Source organism: Mauremys reevesii, linkage group 1, assembly GCF_016161935.1.
Source record: "Mauremys reevesii isolate NIE-2019 linkage group 1, ASM1616193v1, whole genome shotgun sequence".
Lineage (NCBI taxonomy): Eukaryota > Metazoa > Chordata > Testudines > Geoemydidae > Mauremys > Mauremys reevesii.
The window spans coordinates 358,448,395-358,464,157 of record NC_052623.1 but is presented as its reverse complement, the minus strand read 5'-3'; the positions used below and the strand labels follow the sequence as shown (position 1 = coordinate 358,464,157).

The 15,763-nt window shown below is 61.1% G+C and overlaps 1 protein-coding gene across 2 annotated transcripts in view; it reads right to left on the bottom strand.

The window, feature by feature from the left end:
* Positions 1 to 15,763, bottom strand: part of SND1 (staphylococcal nuclease and tudor domain containing 1) — a 477,167-nt gene that overhangs the window by 111,624 nt on the left and 349,780 nt on the right. For both annotated transcript variants that reach the window (XM_039520222.1, XM_039520221.1), the window contains exon 16: positions 2,004 to 2,113. In XM_039520222.1, the coding sequence (XP_039376156.1) occupies positions 2,004 to 2,113 (110 nt within the window). The remainder of the gene's footprint in view (positions 1 to 2,003; positions 2,114 to 15,763) is intronic.

Genomic DNA, 15,763 nt, shown 5'->3' with positions numbered 1-15,763 from the left:
CATGACACCCCCAAGGGACTGCCCCCAGCTCGCACGGAGTGTGGGGGAGTCCGGCCCTGCACCCCTCTTCCTGGGACTCACCGGGACTCTCAGCCAGCCAGCAAAACAGAAGGTTTATTGGACAACAGGAGCACAGGCTACAGCAGAGCTTGTAGGCACAGCCAGGACCCCTCAATTGGGTCCTTCTGGGGGTTCAGGGAGCTTAGATCCCAGCTTGGGATTCCCTGCACTGCACCCCCAGCCCAAAACCGAAACTGACCCACCCCTCTCCAGCCGGCTCCCTGCCTTTGTCTAGCTTCCTGGGCCAAGGTGTTGACCTCCCCTCTCCCCGCCTGGCTCAGGTTACAGGCTCAGGTCCTGTCCATCCCAGCACCCCACCCCGAGAGGCTGCCCCCTGCTCATAGAGACACCCCCCATTCTCACACACTTCCTGTTCGAGCCCTCGATCTTTCCCAGCTGAGCTCCTCTCTCCCAGGAATGGGTTCTCAGTGCTTTAACCAGCACCCAGTGCCTTCCAGTTTCACCCAGCGGCACAGCCACCCTTGGGTGCACGTCAGCCCCCGGAGCGCTCAGCTGCAAGCTTGCTTGGCCTACCCACTCCGAGTCTAAGGCCAGAAGGGACCACCGTGACCACTAGTCTGAGCTCTTGCACATCACTGGCCACAGAACCTCGCCCAGCCACTCCCGTGACAGACCCCGAACCTCTGGCTGAGTTGCAGACATCCTCAAATCATGGTCTAAAGACGTCAGGTGACAGAAAATCCCCCACTGACACCAGTTTAAACCTGCCCGGGCCCCAGGCTGCAGGGGAAGGTGACATACGCCAGCAGTATTTCTCCGGACGCTGCGCTTAGTCTGTGGTATCCTGTGCAAGCACCGTCCCCTGGGGCCGCCCCCCAGCCTGCCGTGCTTGCACTGCGGCACACGGCGTTACAGGACCGTACCCATGTAGGGCGACCTTGCTGCCCAGGGCCAGCTCAGCCCCACGCTGCCCCAGGCAATCCTGGTGCAATCTCTGTGCCCAGGGCTAGCCGCGCCGTGCCAGCCAGGAGCCTGGGAGGAGCGGGGCAGCTGCAGGGGCACAGATCCCGGTTAGCTCTGGAGTCCCACAGAGGGAGTGTTCCTGGCGTGTGCCCCCGCCCCATGGAGCGGGCCGGGAATCGCTCTGCTCTGCCATCCCCCCAGGGAGCAGGAGCGGGGGCCTGTTACTGCGAGCACTGAGTGACTTGCAGCCCAGCCTCGGGGGAAGACTCGCACCCTCCCAACAGAGCAGGAGCCGCTTCTTGGGGCGGGGGGGGGGACGCTCCCAAAGACCCACAGGACGGGGCTGCCATGCCGGGCGCACAGGGGACCTCGAGCTGGGAGCCAGCACTGTTCAGCTGAGGCAGGGCCAGGCTCCTCTGATGGAGCCGCTTTCTACACCCCTTCCAGGTCCCGTCCAGCCTGGGCCCTAGGGCATTCGCAGCTGCTCCCGGAGGGCGCAAAGGGCACAGCCCCACCCCCACAGACCCTTCCAATCCCAAAGGCTCCTCCCTCTGCTTGAAAACTAAACCAAGGCTTCCGGTGAGGCCATTACATCATAAACGAACTTCTCCACCGAGAGCAGCGAATCCCGGCCTCGGAGAGGCGACTCCAGAGCACACGCCAGGGCGGGCGCCAATCCAAACCGAACAACGCTCCAAGGAACCGGCCCTGTGCGGCTCAGTGGGGCGTTACCACCTCGGGGCTCTGCTGAACACAACCGCGATGCCTCAGCGCAGCGAGCCACTCGAGCCGCTCAGCAAGCCCCAGCCAGAGCCCGGGGTGCCCATGGAGCAGCCCACGCGCTGCGGCACTGCTCGAGGGGAGGCAGCAGCCGAACAGCGGAGCAGGAGCACTCCCTGCCGACCGGGAACCAGGGCCACCGCCCTCTGCCACCACCTATTCCAAGGCGGAGCCTCAAAGCCAGCCGCGGCGGCCACCGCGTGCATGCGGAGGTGGGGCACGGTGCGGGCACGTCCTACCTCACGCTGCAGCACCAGCTCCTTGGTGAAGACGGTGGCTTCTTCGCTGAAGGGCTCTCCCTCCTGGACCAGGCCGGGAAGGTTTCGTGCTCCGCGGGGACACTCGATACCTGAGTGGGGCGATAAACACATCTTGGTGAGGAGACGAGCCCCCAAGGGTGCGGGGGGTGTCACGGGTGTGAGGGAGGGGCTGGCGGCTGCGGCCCAGAACTGCCCAGGTCTCTGCCTCACCAGAGCCGAGGGGATCGCATGCAGCACCTCAGACCGGGGGCGGGAGGGGTAAAGAACAGTTCCCCCTCCCACTTCCCCATGACAGGCACTGCAGTCTGGGACTCAGGCGACCTACGGTCTATCCTGGCTCCACGACCTGCTGGGTGACCTTGGGCAAGTCACAGCCTGCCCCGTGCCTCAGTTTCCCCTCCCACTTTTAGTCCAACTGCCCACGGCTATCACTGCCGTCCTGGACAGAGCACAGAGCCACAGCTGTATCTACCAACCCACAACGAAGCCTGCTAGCCAGGGCCTGCCCTGGGCTCGGCCCCAGGTCCCCCCTTCTGCAGTGCAAACCCGCTCCCCCAGTAAGGCAGACTCGCCTGCCGTGGGGGAGGGGATCTCACGGTGCTGAACCAGGCCCCTCAGCTTCACTGCTGGCAAGTTACATGGACAGACATGACAGCCCCCGATTTCCAAGCTCCAGCCCACCGGGCATGAGACTCACCGGCTGCTGCAGGGAGGCTGGCACAGGAGTTTCCATCTCCATGCCTGGCCTGGAGACCTCACTCTACAAAGCCACCCAGGGCAGTGGCTCAAGAGGGAGCCCTGCAGGCCCCGGAAACAGGAGCCCCACTGCACGCAAGCTGGGCACGCTCCTGGCTAGCTGCCAGCAGAGCCTCGGGATGGGCACAGAACGGCTGCACTGCCCTACACGTTCAATGGCTGGGTGCCTGAGCCAACGGGCGTCTCCAGCGACTTCAGGGGACCCCTGAGCAGGCCAAAGGGCCTGGGATACCCATGGGGTTCAAGGACAGGGAAGGTGCCCAGACACTATGGTGATGGGCACTACAGAGACCCCACAGGAGCAGACGGCCAAGCCCTGGGGAGGGGGGGGCTAGGCTGTCAGAAGGCATCGCCCATGTCCCCCCAGCAGAGAGGAGAGGAGAGGAGAGGGTGGGCTGAGGAGAGTGCTCTGCCAGGAGCAGAATGAGCACGCGGGGGGAAGGAGAGGTGGGGGAGGGGAGTCTAAAGAAGGTATCACAACTTCTGCTGGGATGATCAGGGTAATCGTCAGGTGAAAGGCAGCTGTGCAGACAGCCTGAGCCGGACGCGAGGAACGCTTCTATTACCAGCGTGCGCGCGAGAGAGAGAGAACCCCCCCCCGCCTTGCAAGGCGAGTGCTGGATTTCCTCTGCAGCTTGCAAGCTGAATGCTGATCAGCTCAGGCCCAGGCCAGGAAGGGAAGTAATTTAAAAGTCGGGTGAAATCTGCGAAGGGGGCGGAGGGAGGGGGGGCTTCCACTCAACCCAGGAGCCCATTTCTGCAAAACAATTTTAAAAAGTAATAAAAGCTGGAAAAGCAAGCGCCAGGCCGGCCCCTGAAATAAATGTTTAGTGACGGGGAATGTGCCGTCAGCTGGAGAACAAGGGGACCACAGTGCATAAAGATACTTTCTTACAGCCACCGCCGCATCTGTCAAAAGGCTCATTCAGCGAGCGTGTGCGCGCTCTGCGAAATGTCAGCGCGGCTTCGCCGGCAGCGGGGAGCGCCCAGAGCTGCCTGCCCAATCCGGCTCTGCTCCTCTGACGCCCAGCAACAGCCGGGATAGCCACATGTCCCACCAAGGGTCGCTCGCTATGCTGGAGACCGGGGAGAGAGACCTCCAGAACACACCCTCCATGCCAGCTAATGCCTGCACGGGCAACTACAGTGGGAGCGACGGTGAGCGGGATGGGGACGCCCAGGGATTCAGTGTCAGAGACCCTCGCCCAGTGCTGCCTGCACCGGAGCTCTGCTTGGGCCCCGTCTGGCCTTAGAATCTATTCCATACACGCAGGGGTCTGCTGCTTCACCCACTCCATCCAGCCTGCCCCCCTGCAAAACCCAACCACCCGGCCCAGCGAACCCCTTAACTCTCTTGTGAGCCAGCCGGACGCACGTCACCAGGCTGGGGCGATCCTGCTGCTGACGGGACACAGAGAGCAGAGCGCAGGTGGAGGCGGGAACCGCGGTGCGCCAGCGGGAAGGGAAGGGAAGCTCCTCCCGGCCCAGCTTCCGCCCCCGGGCCAGGTCTGCAGTGTCCCACAGCGCCCAGCACAGCTCCTCCCGGCCCAGCTTCCGCCCCCGGGCCGGGTATGCCGCGTCCCACAGCGCCCGGCCCAGCTTCCTCCCCCGGGCCGGGTCTGCAGCGTCCCAGAGCGCCCAGCACAGCTCATCCCGGCTCATCTTCTGTCCCCGGGCCGGGTCTGCAGCGTCCCACAGCTCCCGGCCCAGCTTCCTCCCCCGGGCCGGGTCCGCAGCGTCCCACAGCGCCCGGCCCAGCTTCCTCCCCCGGGCCGGGTCCGCAGCGTCCCACAGCGCCCGGCCCAGCTTCCTCCCCCGGGCCGGGTCTGCAGCGTCCCAGAGCGCCCAGCACAGCTCATCCCGGCTCATCTTCTGTCCCCGGGCCGGGTCTGCAGCGCCCCACAGGCCCGGCTCCGGCCCAGCTTCCTCCCCCGGGCCGGGTCCGCAGCGTCCCACAGCGCCCGGCCCAGCTTCCTCCCCCGGGGCGGGTCCGCAGCGTCCCACAGCGCCCAGCACAGCTCATCCCGGCCCAGCTTCTGCCCCCGGGCCGGGTCTGCAGCGTCCCACAGTGCCCGGCTCCTCCCGGCCCAGCTTCCGCCCCCAGGCCGGGTCTGCTGCGTCCCACAGCTCCCGGCCCAGCTTCCTCCCCCGGGCCGGGTCTGCAGCGTCCCACAGCGCCCGGCCCAGCTCATCCCGGCTCATCTTCTGTCCCCGGGCCGGGTCTGCAGCGTCCCACAGCGCCCGGCCCGGCTCATCCCGGCCCAGCTTCCGCCCCCAGGCCGGGTCTGCAGCATCCCACAGCGCCCAGCACAGCTCATCCCGGCCCAGCTTCTGCCCCCGGGCCGGGTCTGCAGCGTCCCAGGGCGCCCGGCACTGCGGGGTTCCAGGCCCAGCTTCCTCCCCCGGGCCGGGTCTGCAGCATCCCACGGCGCCCGGCACTGCGGGGTTCTAGGCCCAGCTTCTGCCCCCGGGCCGGGTCTGCAGCATCCCACAGCGCCCGGCCCAGCTCATCCCGGCTCATCTTCTGTCCCCGGGCCGGGTCTGCAGCGTCCCACAGCGCCCGGCCCGGCTCATCCCGGCCCAGCTTCCGCCCCCAGGCCGGGTCTGCAGCATCCCACGGCGCCCGGCACTGCGGGGTTCTAGGCCCAGCTTCTGCCCCCGGGCCGGGTCTGCAGCGTCCCAGGGCGCCCGGCACTGCGGGGTTCCAGGCCCAGCTTCCTCCCCCGGGCCGGGTCTGCAGCATCCCACGGCGCCCGGCACAGCGGGGTTCCAGGCCTAGCCGGCTGCTGCTGACTCCTCCCTGAGCCCAGCGCAAGGGGCTGGAGTCACCCCAGTGCTGGAGCATTCCCGCTGCAGCCCATGCCCTGCCTGGCACTCCCCCTGCTCTGGAGCATGCCCCAGCACAGCCAGTTCGGGGCTGCTCCCCTTCACACGCAGGCCCCACCCTGCTCCTGGCACCTGCACAGACTGGAAAGAAAGACAAGGCACCAGGGCCCCTGAGCCATAAGCAGTTGCAGCTGCACTTTGCCTTTCTGTAGCGCCGTACTCAGAATCTCCAGGTGTATCAAACGGCTAAGCGGGAGCAACCCCTGCAAGGATTTCCAGGTGGGGAAACTGAGGCGCACAGAGGCGGCCAACATTCCAAACCTGGCTGCCTACACTTCGCCACCTCAATAAGCAGCCCGATTTTCTGAGGCGCTGCCCCATTGATGCCAACAGGAGTGGTGGGTGCTCAAACAACTTCCAGCTGCCTACTGTCACGGAGTCCCCGGGCGCTGCTCTGGAGCTGCTCCCCACCAAGCCAGGCAGGACTCTGGGGAGCCTCCTCTCCCTCGGAGCAGCCTGTCTGCAGGGCAAGAAGCTCACACGGCTTCACCTCCTGGGTCTCTCCTTGGAGCATTCAGCATCCTCTGCCCCTCCGTGCGCTTCCCCCAGCGAGTCCGCCCAGGCGGGGTCCTGGGGCAGCCACAGGGTCCTGCACCCCCACTGCGCAGTCAGACGTGACTCTCAGCCAGCCAGTAACACAGAGGTTTATTCGATGACAGGAACAGGGTCTAAAACAGAGCTTGTAGGTACAGAGAACGGGACCCCTCGGCCGGGTCCATTCTGGGGGGCAGTGAGCCAGACCCCCACATCTGCCCTCACTCCTCGTCCCCAGCCAGCTCCAAACTCCCAAAACCCCTCCAGCCCCACCTTCTTTCCCGGGCCAGGAGGTCACCTGACCTCTGTTCTCCCACACCTTTAGCATCCCCTTGCAAGGGGGAAGGGCCCAGGCCATCAGTTGCTAGGAGACAGTGCCAGGCATTTAGGTGCACTGGCCCCTTCCTCTGCAGCAATCACACCCCCATCCCCCCACCTAGATATTAAGAACTGCAGAGGGGACACTGAGGCCCCAGCACCGTATTCAGAGCAAACATTAGGAACAGTCCCAGTTCGTCACACCTACCCCTCGGCAGTCAAGACCCCGAGCCCGCACAGACTTTGGCCTGTGGCCTGGGGAGCAGTTACACTGGAGGAACAGAGATCGTTGCAGGCGCAGGGCCCAATTTGAAAATGCTGCCCATACACGCAGCCCAAGGTCACCGAGCGAGGCAGCGACAGCTCAGGCAGGGCTTGGACACATGATCGCCTGCGCCCGGCTCTAAAGACGGAGGAGCGGCAGGAGCCTTCCCGGGAGGCAAAGCACAAAACCTTGCCCAGAAGCCAGCTCAACATCTGAAGGCAGATCCTGCTGGAGGTACAGGCGCTACCCCAAGCCAGTTTAATAAGCGCGCCTAATTTTGGGTTGTGCTTATTACCTTTAATAGCTGCCTTTGCTGATAACTCCAGCTGGGCACCGCCTGATAAGCCAGTATTAATTCTGCCATGTCATTACAGACACAGGAGCAGTCAAGTGCTAGTCTTCCTCCACCCCCCAATCGGGCAAGTCATTACAAAAATCAAAGGGCTAAACGCTGGCCCAGTCACACTCCCGCGCCAAGCGGCGAGGGGCATTTCTAATGGAGATGCCGACAGCAAGGGGCAGCGCCCTATGCGTTAGCTCTCAGCCAAGCGAGCGGAAGAGCCAGAGATGCTATGCGAGAACGTACCATGCTCCCAGTGTTCGGGATCTTCCTTCTGACAGTCCCACTGGCGCCAGCCCTCAGCCGCATTACGCTCACACAGCTGCCATCACTCAGCTGGCCTGTCTGCAGTGGATTTACCCACACATGGCTAGTGAGGGATGGACGTTACCATGAAGAGGGAGGTTGATGCAACAATGTACTGATAATAACCTCCCTAAAATGTACAGGGCTACTGACCCACGGAGACTAAATCACTTTAGGAAGGAGAGTAACACACACAGCACAACACCCATCACTGCAATGCGGCCACCTCTGGGGTGCAGCTGACTGACAGTCCACAGCAACGCTAACCAACAGATTCGGGCAGGAAGGGAAAACCTAACAATGCAACTGAAGCTGCAAGGGGTTGTCATGGAGTCCCCGGGCGCTGCTCTGGAACTGCTCCCTACGAAGCCAGTCAGGACACTGGGGAGCCTCCTCTCTCTGAGCAGCCTGTCTGCAGGGCAAGCAGCTCACACGGCTTCACCTCCTGGGCCTGACCTCAGAGTATTCAGCATCCCCTTCCACACCACAGCGAGTCCGCCCAGGCGGGTCTTGGGGAAGCCACAGGGTCCTGTGTGATGAAGTGGGACTGGTTTTAATGTTCCCTCTGAATACTGTGGGGGGGCCTCAGTTCTGGCCGACCCTCTGTCGCCTGGCAACTAATAGCCGGGCCCTTCCCCCCTGCAAGGGGATGCTAAAGGTGGGGGAGAACAAAGATCAGGTGACCTCCTGGCCCGGGAAAGGAACAAAGCCCAGAGAGGAGGGGCTGGAGGGGGTTGGGCAGTTTTTGGAACCTGGCTGGAAGATGGAGGGGAGCCCCGAGGAGGCTCGGGCCTCCCAGCGGGGCGGTGGCCTGTCTGGGGCCCCAGATGGACCTAACTAAGGGGGGTCCTGTTGACTGTACCGGCAAGACCTGTTTTAGCCCGTGTTCCTGTCACCTAAATAAACCTCTGTGTTACTGGCTGGCTGAGAGTCACGTCTGACTGCGAAGTGGGGGGTGCAGGACCCGGTGGCTCCCCCAGGACCCCGCCTGGGTGGACTCGCTGTGGGAAGCGCACGGAGGGGCACATGCTGAATGCTACGTGTGAGCTTCTTGCCCTGCAGACAGGCTGCTCCGAGGGAGAGGAGGCTCCCCAAAGTCCTGCCTGGCTTTGTGGGGAGCAGTTCCAGAGCAGCGCCCGGCCCAGGGACTCCGTGACATCCTGCCCCCCCACTGCGCAGTCAGACGTGACTCTCAGCCAGCCAGTGACACAGAGGTTTATTTGATGACAGGAGCACGGTCTAAACCAGAGCTTGTAGGTACAGAGAACGGGACCCCTCAGCCGGGTCCATTCTGGAGGGGTTAGGGAGCCCAGAACCCAGTTCAGGGCCTCCCTCCATTTCCACAACTGTTTTTAGGCACCAAGTTTGTCTGGCACTTGCTTTCCTCCAGCCGCCGCGTGGAAAGAGCAGAGCTGACAGGGACTGGGAATGCAGCAGCCGCTGGGCGGGGCCGGCTCTTGCGTTTGAACCGGGGAAGCTGCGCTCAGCTCCCTTTGAAGAGAGGAAGCGTGCGGGCCTCTTCTGACGGGCCTTTGTGCTGCGCCGACAGGCCAGGCCTGGCTCTCCCAGCTTTGAATGCTGAAGCTTTTGTACCCAGCAGGAGGAGGAGATTTCCTTGCGCAGGCAGGAATATGGGAACCCGCTTTGGCAAATCTCTGCTTTCCCCACTGCCTGGCACGCTCCCTCCTCCCCCGGAACGGACACGGCCCCACCTCCGCTGGCCGGGCAGAACCCTGGCCCGGCAATTGGGGGCAGCGGGGCTCACTGGGAGGAGAACCTAGGAAACCAGCGTTCTAGGCCTGGCTCGGACATCAAATCGCTGCGTGACCCTAGCCAGGTCCGGGCCTCCCTCTGTGCCTCAGTTTCCCCCCGTAAATGGGGATAGCGATGCTGGCCTTCCACTGGAAAGCGCTTTGAAAGTGCCCATTCCTTTCCGGCCATCGAGGGGTTAAGTAGCCCACTGCTAGCTCCCTTGCTGGGAAAGGGGCGCCAGGCGCGCCAGTGAGCGGGCGCCGGACCTGCTCGCTCCTGAAGGGGAGGAGCTCGCGGCTGGTGAGCAAAGGAACTGTCAGGATCAAGGTGATCATCCAGCCACTGGCCATCCTGGGCTCCGAATCAGCGAGGGTCTGAGGATGGGAGAGGAGCGGCACAGAAGAGCCCCGGTCTGAGTCAGATTAACCGTGGGGCGCGCACATATAACGCAGGGCCTCTCACGGAGCTCGAGGCTCGTTGTGCCGGGCGTGCCGCTTACGCATAACAAGCGGATCCCTGCCTTGGTGAACGTCTCCTCTAGATAAACAAGGCAGATGGGGTGGGAGCGGACAGGGTCCCCCAGCAGCCAGAGCTGGGGCTAGAACACAGGTGTTCTGAGTCCTCCTCCCGTCCCTATCCCCTGGGCCACACTGCTGGTCACGCAGTCTCTCGCCTGCCACGTGTTACCAGAGGGAAGCTGGACTCTGGAACAGCAGGGAGAAGGTTTCCAAATACGACCGCAAAGAAGCCGGCGATTCTATGGGCCAGGCACACCCCGGGAGGCTGCTCTGCAGGGCGGGAGCTGCAGTGGAGAAGGCTCTTGCACCAGCAGCAGTGGGATCGCCCGGTGGGACACAGGGGAGGCTGCTGCTAATCGAGCAGAGAGCAGGCCCATCAGAGCAAGTCCACAGAAAGCTCTAAGCGCATGGAGGATCACTGCAGGGGTCCCATCTGTGCCTAAAGCAGGGGGCAGATGCAGATCTGGGCAGACCCGAGGCAGGGCATTTCAGCTGAGGGCGAGCTCTGCAATGAGGCAACAGCGCCAGCGGACAGAGGCGGCTTATCCTAGCCGGATTCTTTCCCTGCCCTCGGCGCTGGGGTAGCTGCGAGCCTCCCACTCGTGCAGTGAGCGACGCAAGGCCCATTCTCTCCGTCGGGGGATGCTGGGATGCAGGGAGGGGCCTGGTCTTAAGTCTCATTTGTCCCCACTGCTCTGGACTCTCACTGGGGAGGGCAGGCTGGGGCATGGGGCTGGGCAGTAGGAGCAGCAGGTGTGGAGGTCTGGGATGCTCCTGGGGCAGGGGAGGGTTTGTTCCCCAGTCGGGTTGGCTCCCAAGCGAGCGCCGGCTCGGTCACAGACAAGCTCTGCCCTTGCAGCAGGCCGCCCCGCTGTGCCGCCGACCGCAGTCCCTGTCCCACAGCATCACGCCATCTGGGGTAGCTTGAGCCTCGGCCGCCTTGAGCCACACTCTGAACCCTGCCAAAGGACAGTGCAGACAGTGAAAATGGGTCAGAGCCTCCTTTCCCCACCAGGTTTCCTACTGTATCCCAGCTGGCCCCGTTTCCGGCTAGCCAGAGCGGCCGGCCCCTGGGCCAGCCTAGCCCGTTTGAAGGCACTGCCTCCCAATGCCAGGGATGACGGGACAGAGCCGTGCGCTCCTGAGGCCACCAGCCCAGGAGAAGGCCAGCGAGGAAGAGCAGCAGGTCCACGTTCGGTTTCCCATGCCTCCAGGGTGGGCTTTTTCCGTTCGGCTGCACAAGAGCGTGACCCGTCCAAGCCGGGCTGATCGCGCTCAGGCCTCCACATAACCTCTCCCTCGTGGTGATTTAAAAGCCGCAACGCCCCAGCTGATGAATGCCGTCCTTCCCTGCATGTCGAATGCCAAGAGTGCGGCCATAAACCATCCGCCCAGGCTGGGCATGTCTGGCGTGACGGTGTCTCGTTTCCAGGACAGCTGTTCATCTTCAGCTTTGCTGTAAGCACTGGTGGCAATAATGTCACTGTCAACATCCAGCACGAGGGGGGAAGAGAGGGCGAGAGCCGGGCGCAGAGTGAGGGACGGGAACTGCCAAGTTCTAATCCTGCCCGTGCCCCACTGAGACATCCGGAGCAAGGTCAGTTCATCTCTCCGGTCTTGCTGACCTCGCCAAGCAGCTCGGGAGGACTGGTCAGTCCTTGCCATGAGTGAGCATTAGCTCTGCTTTCACCTTCCAGAAGAACGGCCGTCCTGGGTCAGACCAAAGGTCCATCCAGCCCAGTATCCTGTCTACTGACAGTGGGCAGTGCCAGGTGCCCCAGAGGGAGTGATCAAATGATCCTTTCCCTGTCGCCCATTCCCAGCTTCTGGCAAACAGAGCCTAGAGACACCATCCCTGCCCAGCCTGGCTAATCGCCATGGATGGACCTATCCTCCATGAACTTATCTAGTTCTTTTTTGAACCCTGTTATAGTCTTGGCCTTCACAACATCCTTTGGCAAGGAGTTCCACCGGTTCACTGTGCGTTGTGTGAAGAAATACTGCCTTTGGTTCATCTTAAACCTGCTGCCTATTCATTTCATTGGGTGACCCCCTAGTTCTTGTGCTATGAGAAGGAGTAAATAACACTGCCTTATTTATTTTCTCCACACCACTGATGATTTTATAGACCTCGATCATATCCCCCCTTAGTCTCTTTTCCAAGCTGAAAAGTCCCAGTCTTATTAATCTCTCCTCATACGGAAGCTGTCCCAGAGCCCTAAGCATTTCTGTTGCCCTTTTCTGAACCTTTTCCAATTCCAATACAACTTCCGAGTGCGTAAGTGTCACCCCACTACCAGTAACGTGGCAACTCGTACCACACCCCCGGCCCTGAGACGGCGGCAGCACTCTCCCGTTCTAAGGAAATGGCTCGGATCCTCATGGGAGGAGGGAGGTGGTGGTCTGGCAGCCAGGGCCCAAGGTTGGGACTTGGGAGACCTAAGACCAATTCCCTGCTCTGCCACAGGTTCCTTTGTGTGACCTTGGCTGTGTCACATAGCCTCCGTGCAGGCCCTGCCTGCCACCCAGCTCTGACTGCAGCGAGGGCCAGGCGAGCGCCACAGACCCCAACGGCTACGACTGCCAAATTCTGATCTTCCCCTCCCCACATACACACGCTACACTTCAGCGCCATGAATCTAAGAACCAACCTCCCTCCCGGCCAGCACTGCGCATTGCTCCTGGGGTGAGTGTCTCGTCTCTGCGCCCCACACCCCCTTCAGCCTGCCGCTGGCTTTTAAGTCCAGTAATTACTATGGAATCTACGGTGTCATCCCGCCAAGCGGCACTTGGCGACAGTGAAAGGCAGGCAAGGCTGTGGCGAGGGGGCAGCGCAGGGCAGAGTTAAGGGCGCTGTAGGAGCAGATGCTTAAAGCTGATGAAATAAAGGTGAGAGATTTGAGTGTGTTGGCTGAGACTGTTTGGTGCCTGGACCCGGTGGGGAGCCTGCGCGTCCATGGCCTAGTACGCGGCGTGGAATCTCTCTCCCGAGGGCCCGGGCACTTGTTAAAGACACAGAGGTCCTGCCACAGGCCTTGTTCCTGCACCTGCTGGATAGGAGCAGTCCCCGTATTTGTACCGGCAGCTGCTCTCCACGAGAGTCTCGGGCACGTTGAAGAACAACTCGGGAGAGAGAGCCAGGAAACAGAGCCGGGACTCTGCTCCGGGGAAGAGGCAGAAGGAGGAAGCACAATGGGAGGGCGAGGAGGTGAAATGGAGTAAAGCAATGCGGTGACCACAGCTGAAGACACAGTGGAAAAGGTCTGCACTGCAACGGAGCCTGGCCAAGCTGAGAACTCAGCACTGCCAGGCACGTCTACACTGCCGCAGGGGGCTATAAGATGGCAGCGTAGCTGTGCAGGCTCAGAGACCCTCTCCCTTTGGGGGGTCCCGAACGTCTACACTGCAGTGCTATCCTGCTGAAGCCCCAGCCTGGGTCCACCCCCCACTTAGCGAGAGGTGGGAATACCCCCAGGCTAGAGAACCGGCCAGGATTGTTCCCACAGATTCCCGCGGGCTCCAGGGCGGGTATCAAAGGGGGAAGCCATCTGCCCGAGCACCTGAGGATCAGACCAGACAGTGACAGGAGGAGCTGATCATCTCTCTGTCTCCACCCAGCTGCTTGGGACCGACACACGCGGCCTCCTGGCTGGAGCGCTCGCGGCTGGCATAACGCACAGGCTCTGGGGCTGCAGAGGAGACGCTAACCCTTTATACTGGAAAGGGCAACTGCTGGGATAATGCTGTTTGAGCAGCTTACCTACTGCCCCATTACCTGGGTAATCGAAAATCTCTGCCCCGTGAGCCTGTTAACGCGGCCCCTGGTAATGCCGCTATTTGAACGGGAACATGCAGGGATCCGGCCCTGGAGGCCTGGCTCCTTGGGGCCCTTTCTGCACCGTGCTGGATGCAGTTTGGCCTTTGATTTCTGGCTGCCACAGGGGCAGTCACAAAAGCAGGATCTGGGTAGAGGCCTGGGACCTGCCTCGGGGGATGGGGATCAAGCTGGGCTTCCCTTGAGCCGGTCGACCTCCTCAGAGAGCTGCACGGGCACTTCCCAGGACTTGTTTAGCTTGGTTTCCAGAGGCCCATAAGTCCCTCCAGCATGTGTGGAGAGAGGGCGGGAGCAGACACCTGCGCATACTTCTACTGTCTGACACAGAAAGGCAAAGCCAGGGCCCAGTACCCTCACCTCCCATGGAGTCCAGGGCATTCACGGGGCTTGGTACCTCTCAGAATCAGTCACAAGTTGCCGGCCAAACACCTCCTGACCCTCCAGCTACAAAGCCCGGGGCCATCCCTCCACTCTGAGCTGTGGCACCAAGCCCTGTGTCATCTGCGATTCTGACCTTCCCAACAGAAAGAACCTGGCTCCCTCCAGAGTGAGTAAAACCCCCCTGGGCTTAGGGCTGTGCCATCAGTTGGGGGAGAAAGGAGAACTGGAGCGCAAGCTGCCCTCAGAGGTAATAAGACTCGGGGACCAAAACGCATGAATCAAAATCCCAGAAGAGAAACACTTTGCGAGCGTCCTTCACCTCGCTCGGAAAACTACTGGCAAAGTGGAGACGCAATTCAAAGCGCCGCCCTGGTGCCAGGAGAGAAACCAGCTCAGCAACATAAATACTGATCCGCTTTGATCTACAGCACTCAGCCCGGCGCTGCTTGACGGACTGGGCTCGTTTGTTTGGTGACCATATTAAGAAGAATGGTGGCACTTGGAAAAATTACAGGGAAGGGCGACGAAGTTCAACTGCTCTTAGCCCTGGTGTCAGCAAAGGTGACAGTATTAAAATACGCACTACAGAGCTCTAAATCTGCGTGGCTCCCGCCGGCAGGCAAGACGAACAGGCAGAGGGAACCAGGGGAACTGCTGAAGTGTGCAGCTGCTTCCTGCATGCACTGCACAAGGAGCACCCATCCCACCGCCTGCGAGACGGGAGCGGGGGAATGAAATCTAGGGTGTGAGTAAACCCCAAACTGAACAGGACACATCTCCGGGCCACTGAACTTTACAAAGCCAACTCCAAAACCCAGAACCAGACAATTCCAGAGTGAGCGGGTGGTAAAGAATAAAGAGCCAGGATGGGAACACTGGGGAATCCAAAACACACGCAGCCCAGTGGGACCAGGTGATGTGACCCCAGGGCACTGAGGGAACAGCAACCATTATTTCTCCAGTGTCCTGGGAAAAGGGCAGACCCAGACAGCTAGAGGGAAACAAAGGGCTGCAGATTTTCGTGAAGGAAAGACGATCGATCCTGGCAATTACTCTTCTGCAAGTGGAACTGCTGCTGTCTCTAATAAGTGCTAGACCAAGTATGAAGAGAAAGAGGTTGTGGACCACCTAGGAGGAGCAGTTCACTCAGGAGGTCGAGATTAAATGGGTGGGCAGAGGAGTTAGCTCACGTTTCTGTAGGCGTCATGGAAGGGGAGGGGAATCACAGCCCTGTAGCACTTCACCCTGCCTGCCCCCAGTGACGCATGTTTGACCGGTGGGGAGGCCATAAAGTGAGTAGCAGAGCCAAGAACAGAACCCCAGAGCACCCCATGACGATGCGGTTCTGGCGGGACCCGACTGAGAGTGCCAAATCAGGACCAATTGCTCAAACAGGGCAGTCACAGCCCTAGGCTGGGGGCTTTTCCACCCCTAAGGCAAACCAAACCAGCCAGACAGAGAGGACTTTGGTCTCACCCCACTGGCAAACCACAAGTCACACAAGCAATTTCCTTAGACACTCCAGTCTCCCAGTATCACCACCAGTGCACTCGTCCTGGGGATGAATGGTTATGAAAACCAACACCCCAATAAAAGAAAAAGGTTCTCTCGATCCCAAAGGACCAAGCCCCAGACCCAGGTCAATATACACATCAGATCTTACCCACAAATCACGCTGTTGCCAATCCTTTAGAATCTAAAATCTAAAGGTTTATTTACAAAGGGAAAAAGGTAGAGATGAGAGCTAGAATTGGTTAAATGGAATCAATTCCATACAGTGATGGCACAGTTCTTAATTCAGGCTTGTAGCAGTGATGGCATAAACTGCAGGTTCAAATCAAGTCTCTG